A 16,311-nucleotide genomic window follows, 5' to 3' on the forward strand; every position below is an offset into this window, starting at 1 on the left:
CTTGCCCCCCCCCCCCCCCCCCCCCTCATCCTTAGCATCAGCATCAGAAGTACCTGCCGGTCCTGGAGCCAGATAGGAGATAAGGCAAGTACAACGTGTTGGAACAAATTACCTTAGTCTACTGTAGATCAGTTTGTATCAATAAGGAACAATAGTATATTCATTGTAGATGAGTTTTTATCAATAAGGAACAATAGTATATTCATTGTTCATACATAATTACATGTTATAGAGGGAATTGAAACTCTCAAACAGTATTTTATTACAATATGAGGGCGAAATAAGATGCACGAGTAAATTAAATTCTTGTATTTGGGCAAAATAAGAATTAACATACATAAATGTAATAATTGTAATTTGTAATGGAATGCAAATTAGTTATATAGACTTAGGACATTCAATAGAAATAAATGTGGTATCAGAAAAGGAAAACTTGCCATCACACAGGTTAATTCCATAGGAATTATAAAGTCTTTCTAGAATGTCTTAAAAACACTTCATGTTAGGAACATGTGGCACACGTGTTTTAGTCTATGTGACTTCACTTTAGTATAAGAACAGTCCGTAGTGTCACATGGTGGCACTATTCTCACTATGTTGTACACTAGGGTCAACAGAGACATCCTTAGAGTTAAAGTCCCAATAACTCACTGTCCATCACAGCACCAAGCAGCAGGTTTTAACACTACCTGCAGCTACCACGTATCTATTCAATTCGTGCACCTGCTTCGCGTAGTGTCTTGAAGATTTCCAGCCTGTGAATGAGTGAAGACTTTCGAAGTCCATTGACTGGAAGAAATTCAGGGAAGAGGCGACTTTCCTGGGATCGTGACCTGCGGGTGTACTGTCAGGATCCGCTCTGCGAATGAAGTAGGTGATCTTCGCCCTTAGTTGTTTGAGTGACAAATCAGAACCCAAAGTTTCCCCTTTAAAGAGCTGTCCTCCACCTTAGTCTGAAGTTCTTCGAAGATAGACCTTTAGGCCCTCCACTGGACACAGAGAGACATCTTCCTTCAGCGGGCAGATTCTCCAGGGACCCCACGTTTTAGTGGGTATCTCGTTCTTGGCAAGAAACGTTGGGTCAGGAAAGAGGGTGAGCTCGCTTGTTTCTGCGAACTGGATCTGGCCCTCTTCTCTTGATAATGCCACAATCTCACCGACTCGAGCTCCCGAGGCGAGCAAATAAGAAAATAACTTTTTGAGTTAAATCTTTCAGAGGGCAGGTTCCATTGTCCAAGTCTGAGGCAAAATGGAGCACCTTGTCAAGAGCCCAGGAGATGGGTCTCAGTGGCGGTGCGGGTCTGAGTCTAGCACATGCCTTCGGCAGCTTGTTAAAGATGTCACTAGACAGGTCTATTTGGAAAGCATAAAGTAAGGATCTTGTCAGGGCGGATTTGCAGGTGGAAATCGTGTTGGCTGCCAAGCCTTGTCCATGAAGGTGAATGAAGGAGGACAAAAAAATCCATTGATATCTCTGTAGGATTTCTAGCCTTGACAAAGGACACCCATTTCTTCCAAGATGACTCGTACAAACCTCTTCTTGGCGGCTAGGGAGAGAAAATCATGAGATGAAGGTCTCTGGTTTTCTTTGATGAAGCGAAGACAGTCGACTTCTGAACTTGTTGGGTTAGCACTAGGTCCGGCAGGGGAATTAGCTTGGGTTGTAACTCCAGGATCAATGGGAACCAGTTGCTCCGGGGCCACTTGGGGGCCACTAGGGCCGCTATTCCTTGGAAGGATCTTAGCTTGGTGAGGACTTTCAGCAGAAAGCTGGGTGGAGGGAACAGGTAAATCTTGGTCCATCTGTTCCAATCCAGGGACATGGCGTCCACCGCTTCCGCTCAGGGGTCCTCGTATGGGGCCACGTAGCGAGGAAGTTGCTTGTTGTCGCTTGTTGCGAAGAGGTCGATCTGCAGTTCCGGGACTTCTCGGAAGATGAAGGAGAATGAGTATGCGTCTAGGGACCATTCTGACTCTATCGGGGTTGTCCTGGATAGAGCATCCGCCGTCACGTTGCGGAATCCTTGTAGGTGAACTGCTGAGAGGTGCCATCTTTTCTTTTCCGCAAGGCCGAAGATGGGCAGCAACACTTGGTTGAGTTGGGGTGATCTTGAGCCCTGACGGTTGAGACATCTGACCACGACGTCGCTGTCCAGGGTCAGTCGAATGTGGACTGAGGGGCGTGGGGACAGCCTCTTCAGAGTAAGAAGGACTGCCATGGCCTCCAAGATGTTGATGTGAAACGTCTTGAATAGGGGAGACCATGTTCCTTGAACTTGCCGTTGATGGGAGTGACCCCCCCATCCTTCTAGCGATGCGTCCATATGGACAACGACCGAGGAAGGCGGTAGTTGAAGAGGTACCGACCTTTTCAGGTTCTTTGCCTTCGACCATGGCTTGAGGAGCGATCGTAGCTGGGTCGGTAGAGGTCTCTCGAGATCTCTTCGAGCGATTGATGCGTATCTTCTCCAAACTCCCGATGCATCTTTTAGCTGTGCTCGTAGCACTGGGTCTGTCACTGAAGCAAATTGAAGGGAGCCGAGCACCCGTTCCTGTTGTCGTCTTGAAATCCGTTTGGATTTGAAGAGTCTCTTGACAGATCCTGCTATTTCCTTTCTCTTCTTTAGTGGAATGGAAAGACGGTGTGACTGATGATCCCAATGGATTCCCAGCCATTGGAACTTCTGAGCTGCAGAAAGTCGAGACTTTTCGGTGTTGATCTTGAAGCCAAAATGTTCCAAGAATTGGATCACCTTTGTGGAAGCTTGCAAGCATTCTTCTTCGGATGTTGCCCACACCAGCCAATCGTCCAGGTAAGCCATCACCTGGACGCCTTGTAAGCGTAGCTGTTGAACGATCATCTCTGCGAGCTTCGTGAATATCCTTGGGGCTATGTTTAGCCTGAAGGGCATGGCTCTGAAGGCGTACTATCTTCTTTGAAGCCTGAATCCTAGGTAGGAGGTGGTCTGGCGGTTCATTGGAACATGCCTGTAGGCGTCCGCCATGTCTATCGAGACTGTGTATGCCTTTCTATCGAGACTGCCTTTTGAGGCAGTAGGGCTCTTATATGCTGAAGAGTCAGCATTTTGAACTTATTGTTCACTATGAACTTGTTGAGAGGGGACAAGTCCAGAATGAATCTGAGTTTGTCAGAGTCCTTCTTGGGAACACAAAATAGTCTTCCTTGGAACCTGGTAGACTTTACCCTCTTGATCACCTTCTTGCTCAAGAGTTCTTGGACGTATTCTTCCAGGATGGGGGTGGGGTGTTGGAAGAATTGGTGGAAAGCTGGTGGTGGTGTTACCCAGCTCCACCCTAGTCCGTTCTTGATGATGCTGTGAGCCCAGGGATCGAAGGTCCAATGATCCTGGAAAAGGCGGAGTCGTCCTCCCACCGGAAGCATCTCATTGCTTCTGGTTGCCCGAGGGTTTACCACCTCGGCCGCTTGCTCCCCTTCCTCCTCTCCCTCTGGAGGGACGTCAAAGGAGTCTCTGCCGGTGCCTCTACCTCTGGGACGAAAGGTAGTAGACTGCCTTTCGTAGGCAGGCGTGAAGGCTGGTGACTGAGCCATCACCGGCTGGGGTACCAGTTGAAAGGTCTGTTGGGGCTGGGCCACCAACTGGGGAGCGGTGGGTGCCGGAAACTGGCGTTTAGCCTGACATTACTGAGGTCGAGGCTTGTTTGGTTTCTTCTTAGGTTGGGGGCCTTCATCCTGAGAATATTTCCTTTTCTTAGACATGCCCCACTTGTGGAGAAGGTTCCGGTTCTCCGTGGCGGCCCTGTCAACGATCTCTTTCACGAGGTCATTGGGAAAGAGATCTTTCCCCCAAAGATTGGAGGAAATCAGTTTCCGTGGTTCGTGTTTGACGGTGGCATCCACAAACACAAACTCTCTGCAGGCTCTCCGTGCCCTGATGAAGCTGTAGAAGTCTTTAGTTAGGGTGGCGAGGTGGGTCTTAGCCAAGACCATGTAGAAGCCTGGGGTTTGTTGTTCCCCGGCCATCGTCTCCATTTGCACCTGGAGGGAAAGGGAGGCAGCCAGCCTCTCTTTCGTATCCTGCTCCTAACGTAGAAGGTAATCGGAGAGCTTAGGGAGGTTCTCGTTGAACTACCGTCCAGCGATGTCAGCCTCCAACTTTCCCACGGAGATAGTTAACTGGATGTCTTTCCAGTTCTTGTCGTCGGGAGGGAGGGCGAGGGAGAGGGGCCTACATTCCTCCAATGTAGGGCAGGGTTTCCCTTCCTCCACCACCTTCAACACTGCTACAAGGGACTTCTCTGCGAATGGGAAGACCATGGTGGCAGGAGCAAGAAAAGACGGGTGTTTCTTGCTTAGGGCCGGCACCTTGGAATTGGTGTAGCCCTTGCTCTTTAAGCAGCCGGCTAGCAGAGCTTGAGCCTTGGCATGGTCAAACACGATGACCTCTTTAGGCTCGGTTTCCTCCTTGGAAACGGGCTCGGACTTGAGACGGATGTAGCAGTCCGGGTAAGCCTCGAAACTCGGCGAGAATTCCACCTCTTCAAGGGGAACTGCGCCAATCTTGTTGACAAAAATCCTGCCACTCGTGATAGGCATGTGCTTGGCGTTCTTCTGGAAACCACGCACCCACTTGCGTAGTTTCTCGCGAGCAATGTCCCGGGCCTCCGCTGACGGGGGGTCCTCGAACACCTCGTTGGGCAGGTCCTTGCAAACAGTGCAGACCTGCGGGTCCCAATATCGAAGAGATCCTTGGATGATGGAACAACTGGCGTGGGTTCGGCACGCCAAGTGGCCGTAGAAATCCGGGCGCCGAACACTACAAAAGGCGCTCTCACACCGGATATACTCCTCCTGTAAAGAAGAAAGGGGTACATGAGTATTGGGAAGTCTATAACATTGACTTAAAGCAATCTTAGATTAGTCTTAAAGTAATTTCAATTACCATATAAAATTCCTTTCCAAGTGTAAGCTTAGGATAGGTAAGCTGGAAATGAAGCAGGAAAGACACATACTTGTGAATCCCGCCCAGCCAATTGCCGCGACCTTACACCACTAATAACTCTAGGGCATTCTTTCAGGTAAGTCCTAAGGGGGAAGTTATCCAGTAGGGATAAGTAGCACAGCTAGTACGTACTTCCTCCAGGGTATTAGTAATGGTGAAGGGGAGAGAGCCGAGTTCATTCAGCATAGTGAAAAGGGGAAATGATTATCCCCAATTCGAGTAGGTCCCGTCAAGGGACTGCGCATGGATGCACAGAGTATGCTAGAAAGAATTTACTGCATAACTATACACCATAGTTTAATGACTAGGGTATGTACTATACCATAGATGTACTGGCTATCATATATAGCTATACAATAGGCACTGCCGGCGCATTGCCGGCAGGGTAGAAAAAAGTGACAGTCCACTGTCGTAACATGAATTAGGTGGAGCCGGCAACCCGCCGACGTGTCGGGAGTACACCAGGCGCCGACGAGTCTCCGAAAGAGAGTAACCCTTTCCAGCCATCAGTACATATGGCGGGGAAAGGGCGAGAGCTTTGGGATTGATGGCAGACCGCCGGCAAGACAGCGGCCCCCGGCAGTCAGCAGGCAACCAGCTGTAGGTACTCCAACCCTGACTTCAATCTATGGGCCAGAGTGGAGACCTAGGCTAAGCTGTCGGCCGTTGCTGGCAGAGTGCAGTGGACCGGCACTTGATTGAGAGAGAGAAAGCATGGAGGAAGGAAGAGGGAAGGGCAGCAGCTCACTACCCTAACCTTGCCTTCCTCGAGAAGGAGGGTTCAAATGGAAGGAAGAATATTGTCGGGCTTCCATCCAGCCGCAACCGAGTTGGCAGTTTAGCTAGAGTTGCGGATGGCGTTCCAAGGGAGGGCCGAAGAACACTCTAAGATAGGGAGGTCTTCTGCCGGCAGACTGACCTGTCGTACGCTATCCCATAGTTCAACTATATGCGGGAAGCTTAGCAGTTCGGACTAAGAGGCGAAAGGACCGGGCCGACCCCACAACCCGCTGGCACTTGGTCGAGTTGTAGGACGGTGCACAGAGGTGTGATGGCTAGGTCATCACCAAAGGACAGAGGGGGACGGGGAAAAGGGTCCTGAGAAGGAGTGCAGGGGTTGGTGTGAGCCTTCCCCAACACTCCAGGGGGGAGTTCTGTTTCAGTAACGGCACTATCCCAAATATAGGAAGAATTTGTTCTCCAGCCTAGGGTAGGTTAGTACAGTAAAAGAACGGCATTGCCATGCTGTCCCAAACTATAAAGAAACAGAATCCCATGGCCTGCCTAACCTAGGCTAGGGGAAGCATATCCCCAGCCCGGAGAAGGATGGTGTAGGACAAGTCGCTAGGTCACAGGGAGGAAGGGTCGTAACCCTACCAGGTGTGGCCTAGGGGGGAAGGGCAGAGGCCCCCACCTATTGCCGTCCAACGGGGACCCCAAAATGAGTTCATCCCCCTAATGGGGTAGCTGGGGGCAAACCACTGATACTCTAAGGTTCTGTCCCCAACTCAAAGCTCATGAACTAGGGCAATGAGTAGGGAAAGAAAATCCTAGCCTAACCTCACCTGAATGCGATTCAGGGTAAGGAGCGCTAGGATGTAGCCTAGGCTAAGTCAGAGGGAGGAGAGATTACCTTAGTACGAAGGTAACCGGGGAGGTGAGAAAGTATACAAAAGCCCTAAGCCTTAGGTTAGGGGCAAGGGAGACGACTACCAAGATCATCGAAACCCTTTGTATACTTCCTAGAAGGAGAAAAACCCATATGCAATCACTGAATCTTATATGTATAAATGCCTAATATCTTCATTTCATAATTTGACACTAGGAACACTTATTATATCATGCATGAAAGTAAACTAAAACGCTTAGGCTATCGAGCCTAGGGGGTAGGCTAGTACTTCTAGCGTCGTAGATTCGGCAACCTACATTCGCCGAAAACGAATACTATCGGCATAATATAACTAATTCCTCGCAATGAAGACTAAATAACTAATACTGATATTAGTTATGAAACCGGGAAGGTTGTTCTGGCTAACTAAATAAAGCATGCGGTGCGAACAACAGCGTCAGAGATGCCTCCGGTTAAGGCAACAGCTCCGCCACAAAACATAGTATTTAAAGATAAAAATACATTACTTTAAGGCCAGAGCTGATTTATACAATATAAGAATATGGTACTCAACTTTGCAGAAGCAGGAGAGGCTGAAGATTGCGACATGATGAAACTAATAGCGAACAACTGGGAAAAACCACCTGGTCATAGACGCTACAAGCGAAGGAATGGAGATGTCGCATGGTCGTGACGTCAGCCAAGATAGCGGCCAAACATGGCGTCATTCATGACGTCATCGAGTACTGTAACAGTAGCTGAGGAGGAGAACCTTGTATCGGCTCCTCCCATAACTTGCCACCAACTTCCCCATCGAAGCGTAAACGCTATGTGTGGTGCAGATAGCTATGTGGCGTGTCAAGCATACGTCCCCTGTTATTATACGATATCCTAAAGGGAAACCTTATGGGTACTCGCGCAAGAAGTTAGAATTCTGTCAAACCTTTAGTTCAATTCTCTGGGAATATCTACTGTAGTCATATATACCCTTAGGAAGCTACTGAAGGAACCTTCCATCAGGACGACATGGCCTGAGCCCCCCAAAAAATTTTTTTACCAGCTAATGTCTCCATTTTTATCTTTATTAATCTTAAGGCTCTTAGTCATACTGGCATATTTTAGATTTTTTACCTCTATTGTTCTTATCCACTCCTCCAGCTTTCCTTTTACACTCTTTCTGCTGGTATTTCTGAGATGTAAGTGGTCTTCAGAAGCTTCAACACATCCATCAACCAAACTTATCCACACAAAATACATATATGAAACAAACAACCAAACAATTCAGGCGTACAATTTCACCACATTCTTCCCATCTCCCTTTTTTCTTCCTCCTATAGTATAATTTTGTATAGCAATTAGCTCAACAGTGTAGTACTGTGCATCGTTCATAACCAGACAGGTAGTAAGGCATCCTTCTCACTGTAGAACCCCTCCACATACTAAGTGCACTCTTCCCTAAACTCTTTGCACTTAGGGGTACAGTTACTGGGATTTCGAAGACCCATCAATTATTGCTGGTGGTGTGGCAACTTCGTTATGTGGAGGTGCATGAGGCACGGTAATTCAATATGCTGGAGAGGAAAGTCGTTGGATTGACACTGTGGCCTCTCTTTTGTGTGTCACATTTGAGCATACCGACCGTTGGCATGTAGTAATATGACGGATTCTAGAAGTGGCTAGTACTATGATGTTGTCACTGCACTTCAAAGCAGCAGTTAGACTGTTGACGCAGCATCCACGGGGGGAATACTTGTCCAAAGAATGCGTTTCGCTAGAAAAGGAGTGTCTTCAACAGAAAGCTCTCTGGCATGTAAGGATAATTGAAGCTATTGTAGCCTTCCACCTGTCCATAACTACAGGGATTATGTGCTGACAAGTAGCTAGTTGCTACCTCTCGATCATGTAAAAACTTTTGGCACTTATCAAAGGTAAAAGCTAAGCCACTGTCCAAGTGGATGCATACAGGCATTTCCAAAGACACAGAAAAAGGAAGTCAAACGTTTGATGTAGTTTCAGTGTTTTTTTTTTTTTTAGGGGAAGGGGAGTAAGAAACAGCTGTCTCATCTACGACTGTGAGGATATAGCTGTTCTTTCGTTTGGCTGGCAGTAGTCTCTTGAAGTTGATAGAGGCTTTCAAATGGGCAAGTAACCTCGGTTAATGATGATACATGGCTTTACTTCAACATGTAGCACACCTGCAGATAACCAACTTCAAGACTTCCATTGAAAAAGAGAAAGTTCCAGCACCGGGCTATGTGCAGATGGTGGAATTCAACGTCCATGTCGCTTGTCGCTATGTTAAGTAGTGACTGAGACAGAGCATCTGTGACGAGGCTGCAAAAGTCGGGGTGAAAGAGAGATGGCAAGGGCACAAAAGGATAGTTCTAATCTCCAACAAAGTATTTTCTTATTCTTCATCTTTCTCATATCTTGTGTTCCAACATGAATCACAATTATAAGTCTTGAAATGGATGGCAAGAAGAGTAGGTGGAGGAATCTGACAAATGGTCTCCCACATGGCTCCATCCTAGCCGTATTATTATACAACCTCTACACAAAAGACCTACCACAACTCCAGGACATCCGAAGGTTTATATAAGCTGACGATCTCTGCACTTCAATGCAGTCATGGTTTTTAAAACCACTGAAGAAAGTGACGAGGGCATTATCATATATTACAAAAAATGGCATCTTAGGAGATGCCGTCCAAAAACCCAGGTATGCTCATTTAGTCTTGACAACCACCCGGCATACAGAAAACTGAAATTAAAATAAGGAAATGTAGAACTGCAAAAAATCCACAGCTAGTCTTTTCTATCTTGGTGTCACTCTTAATAGAACACTGACTTTCAAGAAGCATTTTACCAAGCACTATGAAAAATAGCATCCACCGAGTGGGGAATTGATGGACAAAACTTTAAAGTATACAGCATTTAACACTCAAGTTATTCCACTGAAGAATCTTGTGCTACTGTTTGGGAAAGATCAAGCCACCCCAAAAGTGTATACCGAGCTAAATAAAGCCTGCCAACTAACCACTGGTATGCCGAGAGCAACATCCCTACCAGCTTTGTACAGACTAGCCAGAATCACACCACCTGACATCCGTTGAGATGCCATAGCTAGAAAGGAAAAGACCAAATAAGCAAATGATCCCAGGCATCCACTCTACAACCATCGCAAAACAAGAAGGCATCTAAAATCACAGAAGAGCTTCATGAGCTTCTTTAACTAGAGACCTCAGACCTATGAAATTAGACTGCATAAATGGAGAGTGAGTGACAGTCAGACCACTAACAATGCCCTCCATAACCGTAGTGAAGACCTGCCCTGGGGATTCTCCCTTGCCAGAAGGAAATAGGTCACCCTGAATAGAGGAAGAACAAAAACTGGTTAAGACAGAGGATAACCTCAAGAGATGTTGTTACACAAGTGGTGTTGAATGACCCTGCGGGGAGCCAATCTAAACAAATAATAGTATTTTGTAGCTGCCCACCTCTTTGGAACAGCAAAAGATAGAGCACTCGATTGGGTAGAAAAATGGTGCAATAAGATATGATGACAGACTATTGAATAGTACCCAGTTAAGTGTTGAACAATCAGGAAGTGGTGCCACTTATGTTGGGCTTCAGCTATAGTAAATGCCTCTTGTTCAACAACAGAGTGGTAGCGCTCTGCAGGCGTAAGTCAACGGAAGGAAAAGGCAACTGGTTTGCCATTCTAGGTCAAGGATAATGCTATGACCTCCAGTGAAGCAGCAGTTTCAACTACGAATGGTTTACACTACTGTCATCTATTGCAGCTCTTTAAGGTTTATTAAACTGAGGTATGTAGACTTCTTCGTGTGTTTCAACACATAAACCAACCAGAATTTCAAATGATACACAACTGAAAAAGAAAGAATAGAGTATAATAATTTCAGCACAGTTGGAAAGTTCCATACAATCTGCCAAATGTGTGTACTAGTGACCATTCATGAATGCCTTGGGAAGTTGGAATACTGAATTAATGACCAAGTTAAAGCAGCAAGGTCTCTAAAGAAATCTTGGAACTTATTGAGGATTCAACAATCTTTACCCCTGTTTCTATTTTTAAATAACTGTCAGAATCAATTCTTGAATGCATTTTATCTACATTTTCTCTCGCATAGTACCTTCACATTTCCTGCTATGGCAACCAATGTTTTTCATATTTTTTCTTCTTTTAAATATGATACAAACATTGGATACTGTTGATGTGACAGGCATAAGACCAAATTGTTCATCTCCAATCTCCAAATAACTAGATTTCTTCTTATACCTTACATTACATAGGTGAATAATTAGCTTTCCTTTCCCCTACAAACGGCTCTTGCAATAAGTCTCGTAAAACGACTGTGGCTTCTCCAGGACTTCCTACTTCCTAGTTAGGGCCTGCTACTCTTCCATTCTTTATTTCTATTCCACATCATCTTTACCCCTCTACTTATCTCTGATTAGGTTTTAGTTTTACCAGTAAGTGTGCATGGAGTCAGTTTGGTCTAATATCACAACGGCTCTCGAATAAAGTTACACCAGCCTTAGCTCCATTTACACATGGCACTGTACAATATACTGGTGCTGAGTATTCTCATCTATAGTGCTCTGAAGTTTTTGATAAACTAATGTCATCTATGGCACAAGAAGAGGGTGTAACAAACGAAAATGTTTATACACTTTCATGTACATACAACAATAAGTGGTGGCATGTGGTCTGAAACTGAGATTTATGCTCACAAAGTATTTTACTACAGTACAGTATTAGATTTCCTCTTTAAATCAGTTTTTTCCTATAAAATGGAAAGGGCGTCCCTTTGGGCTTAAGGGCTATGCGAGAATTTTTTTCATATTGACAAACTGATAATGGAGGTACCTCTATTGTAGAAAGCTTACACAATCCATATGTATTTGGACATTTCCAAAATGAAATAATGTGAACATTAGCATAGTTATGAAACTTGTAATTGATTTTATATAAAAAAAAAAATTTTTTAAATAAAAGTATTTCTATCTAATATTCTTGGAACAAAAACTTTAATTGGCTACTGTCCATTGATGATGTCCAAGTGTTAATCAGTTAGGCTTTGAGATTTGTTTTTTTGGATCAAAATTTACTAGAAATATTGATAAACTGCTTGTCTAATCATGCTTTGTTTCTTGCAGGTTTTTGTATTGCTGCTCATTGTGGTTTCAATATCAATCTTGGTTACACTTATGATATTCGGTTTCAACCTGCAGTTTTTTTACAATTCCGGAAGTGACATCACCGATGGGGTCATTCACGTAGAGCAATACGAAACCCCTATAGGACAACCTGAAGGGTTAATTGATATGTTCCAGGAAGATGGTTTCTTGCTGGATAAAAATCTTAATACTGCCGAGCTAGAAAGCATTTACGAGGTGTTACCTGGTGAGGAAGACTTTGCTGAAGAAATAGATTTTCATTCATCTACAGGAAAATTTAAAGGAAAGGAGTTCATGAATCCACTCTTGAATGGAGATGGTTCCCTAAAAGGCAATTCGAAACCCACGCGCCAGTCGGTATGTAGCTCGCTCGACTCTAAAGTAGCGGGAGCGTGTGGGAAGATAAAGCCTCTCTTACTTAAACTATTGTTCAAATCCATTTTGCTTTGCCAGGAATCTGAAGATATATTAATGCCAGGTTATATTCAAATGTACAGGTACTTGAACAGTTTCCTGAGCAGCTTTGGTGGGTTTGCAGCTGTTCAGACAAGGATGCTAGAGGACAGGGTTAACCAATTGGAAAGTTATACTTTAGGTGATCAAAAGCTTGATTACCATAAACTTTTTAAAATGGTGTACTTTGAAGTTGCATCTGGATCGATAAATAACACTGATCCGTTCTCCGCCACGATACTATTTACCTGTCTTCATCGTCATTTGCAATATCTAGCTCTAACCTTAGAGTACATTCTTACAATTCACCCTGATCAGAGCTTGCAACTTGCTTTTGACACTGCTTATGAGAAGACGCTTGCAAAGCACCATACCTGGATAGTCAAGTCCATCTACGACGTTGGGATGAACATGCTTCCTACGAAAAATCGGGCTACTTTGCTGCTCAGCATAAGGCAGGTTGAAAAGGTAGCTATACCAGAACTTGAAGAGAGTCTGAGCCTGGTGATATCAGAGTTAACAATATTAAATGATTTGGGTGAAAGCATCCTTAATCAAACAGATGTATTCTCCGTAATTCCTGAACAGGTTATAACTTAAATTGTAAATTTAATATTTCATAATACAGCTGCAAATTTATTTAGTTGTAATTTAAAGAAATTTAAGCTTGACATGAAAATATTTATATGATAAATATTTATAATTTATCAATTAAATGCTCTAATAGTATATTAAAAAACTCCAAAATTTTGACATGTTCAGTTGTGTATTGCTTGGAGCTTGAATTATTTTTGAACCCATAAATTTTGCAATAATACACATCATTAAATAAAACCTTTTAATTTGACTGTAAAATCCTAATAATTTTATATACCCATGCAACATTTTCATGAGGAAAGGTGATGTTTTCATATGTACACACCAAGGACTTTCACAGATGAGTTCAACAAATTTTTCATTATTCCCAGAGATATGACATACTTAAATATGAACAAATATGAGTGACATTCCCATATATACATAAAAACAATCAGATCTTCCTTTGAAATTTTAAAATTTATAACGTTAAAGGGATTTTCAGAACTGTCAATGTGAAAGTATTTAAGATGTCGAACAATTATATATGTAAAACAATTTTGCATGTATACAACTGACTAGACAGAGTAGACTATCAGTGTTTGTTTGATCTTGTTAAAATTAAATACATAGGTTTCAAATAACCAAAATTTGTTTTGTTATAATTACAGATTCAAAAATTACCATTGTTTCAACTTAATGTTTAATCATACAATTTTATAATTACAATGGTTTCAAATAACTAAAATATTTTATCTTGTTAAAATTAAATACTTTGTTTCAAATATAACCAAAAGAATAAATGTTCAGTTATACAATTTTTTTTTTTCATTACAGTCTAGGAAGATCTGACTTTTCAAGGCTGAAAACATTGAAAAACAGAAATTGCTCAATGAAATATGCTCTTTTTAAACACCAACAACAGAAGCAAATGTTTAATTACTACCTAAAGTAAACTACTGTATTCATTATTTATAGATGAGAACAAACTTGTATAAAAATGAAACAAATAAGAGATTTTTTCCTTTTAGACTTGCTTGGACTAGTATTTTAAAGCTGTAGCTTAAAATATTTTTATTAAATTTACCAAAACATCTGGTGTAAATGTTCTGTTAAGGGTTAAAAGAAAAAGAGGGAGGCAATCCTGTTATATAGCCAGATCTTCATGAAGCTTTCACTGGGAATTTTTGTTTAACTCTGACTCGAAATATACACATAGGGTAAAGGAAACTTTACAGCAAGTACAAGGACAACTATTTCATGGTATTATATTTGTGAAACGCATCAGGACGCTCATTCCATGCTTTTTACGTCTTTACAAACATCTGACTTATATCGGCTACAAATTTACTTTATATTCATGGTTAATTAATAAAATTTTGGCTACTGTACTTCTAAGCATGTAATTGGCTCCTGCAAATACAATCGTCCTCAGAATCACAGGTGGGGAGGTAAAGAACATTCACTTCATAAATAGATTCAATTGAATTTTCAAATTTAATTTTTTTTTTGTCTTGCTCTAATAAACACTAGCTGTGAACTTTGTAAGTCTGTCCTTATCAGATCAAAATTCCTTACAGTTGTGTTTTATTTTGATGCAAACTATACGTCGTTGATTATACATAGACTAGCTTTAATTGATCAAATAATCTTCACTTGATCAGTAAATAAAGCTATACTCATTACATTCCTTTTAGACACTAGCAAGAATGCAATTGACGATATAACTGTTTTGTCTTGAGTACACTTGGCATATCCTGTTATTCAGTCTCCTGGGGGATCTTTGACTTCAATCCAAGGATGTCATCTGAAATACATCTTGTTCAGCTCGCATAGGACTTGCTGCTTGTCCTCACATCTTCCGACAATTTCTAGCCGTCCTTTATCTTGGCGAGTGATGGGTTCGTGTAATTTACATAACCCCATAAAAGAGAGCTGACTTTGTAAGCTTGCAGTTGTCCCAAGAAGACAATGCCTTACCAAGGCAAAAGTAAAGCGATGTCACTTTTAAAGAGAGTTTATCTTCCATCTTGCATGATGAGCGTAGTCTTCAGACGTCTGTCTCCACAGAACTTTGTCTGCCTATTGCTGTAAAGGACTGAGCTTTGGTCATGGCACCCAAGTTGTTCCGGCCTCTTAATCTTCGCATCACAGGAGGTAGGTTTGCACTGGCATTGCTATCCAGTGAAGTATTCTGAAAGGAAAAACCCTGGTTAGTTTGAGAGGTAAAAGTTAGGAATACTGTAATTACATATAAACTGAGAGGTCATGGAGTTTTGAATATCTTATAGGAAGCTAAACATTGGGGCAATTTAGAATTTTGCAATTAGGGAAGAGGATCTTGAGAATCACAGGTCAAAATGTCTGTGCACTGAATCTCAACTTTACTGAAAAATCTCTGTGGTCAGTAGTAGTGCCATTGCTGCTGAGAAAATGTAGACTTTATACACACACAAAATTGCAGTGCTCCTTTTGCATGTGAGCTTTGGTGCAATTTTGCACTGGCAGTACAACAGACCAGCATAAATTTTCTTTGATTTATTCTTATATCTATATCTAACAAAAAGAGGAGAAAGGGTTACATGCATTATGAGTACAGTATTGTCAGTTTTTCAAATTAATTTTGCCTAAAATATAAAAAAAGGGATTTATAAAAATACAAAATCAAAATACAATATACTGTACAAAGAAATGTTGATGCCACTAGTTTTTCACCTCGTTTAATTTTTATTTGATCTGGATGTGGTTGTCTTGCAATAAACAAAGTTTTATACTTTACTGGTATATAAAAATGAAATCAAACAATGTAATACTATTGGGGAAAAAGTAATTGAAACCTTGTTCTTCAAAAACACCTATAATTCAACAGCAAACTGGAAATGCAAGTTTCCTGTCATCTACCTGTTCATTCGTGATAAATATTGCACTGTGTAATTTACATTTTGTTCATGACACTTTCATAAGTAAATTTCTCCTAAAAGTCATACAACTCCCTTTGGCCATGATTTTATGGTACACAAACCTTTAAAATTATTTCAATCACCAATACAATGAAGTACAGCACAATAGCTATTCAAAATCTGACAAAGAGCTGCACTAGAACATTGAAGCTCAATAACTAACAAATTCATTTAATTTCTAACCTCCCTAAAGCTGCATTTACTTTTAAACAAATGGGACTTACCAGAAAAAATATAAGTACAGTGCCTATACTGTAATTTCTAAAAAGGCAGCCATTTAAAATAGCTTCATGCTTTATCTACACTCCCAATTCTTTACCTTCATCTAACTGTTCAATCTGTCTTTACTTTTACTTCATAATACAACTGTAAGTTTTACACCCATAGGCCAAATTCATAAACCCAATACACTATTAAAATGCCAAAAGGTCTGCCAACACTAAAATTGGAAACCGTTAAATTGTCTTGGATATTAAAATACATATTAATTAAATTTGTTCCGTATATTCAAGCCTCTTAATTTACGAGTG

General features: G+C 42.1%; 1 protein-coding gene across 2 annotated transcripts in view; it reads left to right on the top strand.

Annotated features, from left to right (window-relative positions):
* LOC137643795 (uncharacterized) overlaps window positions 1-13,951 on the top strand; it is a 185,455-nt gene extending 171,504 nt beyond the window's left edge. For both annotated transcript variants that reach the window (XM_068376479.1, XM_068376480.1), the window contains exon 5: window positions 11,772-13,951. In XM_068376479.1, the coding sequence (XP_068232580.1) occupies window positions 11,772-12,845 (1,074 nt within the window). In that variant the 3' untranslated portion in view covers window positions 12,846-13,951. The remainder of the gene's footprint in view (window positions 1-11,771) is intronic.
* Window positions 13,952-16,311: the final 2,360 nt, after the last annotated feature.

Source organism: Palaemon carinicauda, chromosome 7, assembly GCF_036898095.1.
Source record: "Palaemon carinicauda isolate YSFRI2023 chromosome 7, ASM3689809v2, whole genome shotgun sequence".
In the NCBI taxonomy this organism is placed as follows: domain Eukaryota; kingdom Metazoa; phylum Arthropoda; class Malacostraca; order Decapoda; family Palaemonidae; genus Palaemon; species Palaemon carinicauda.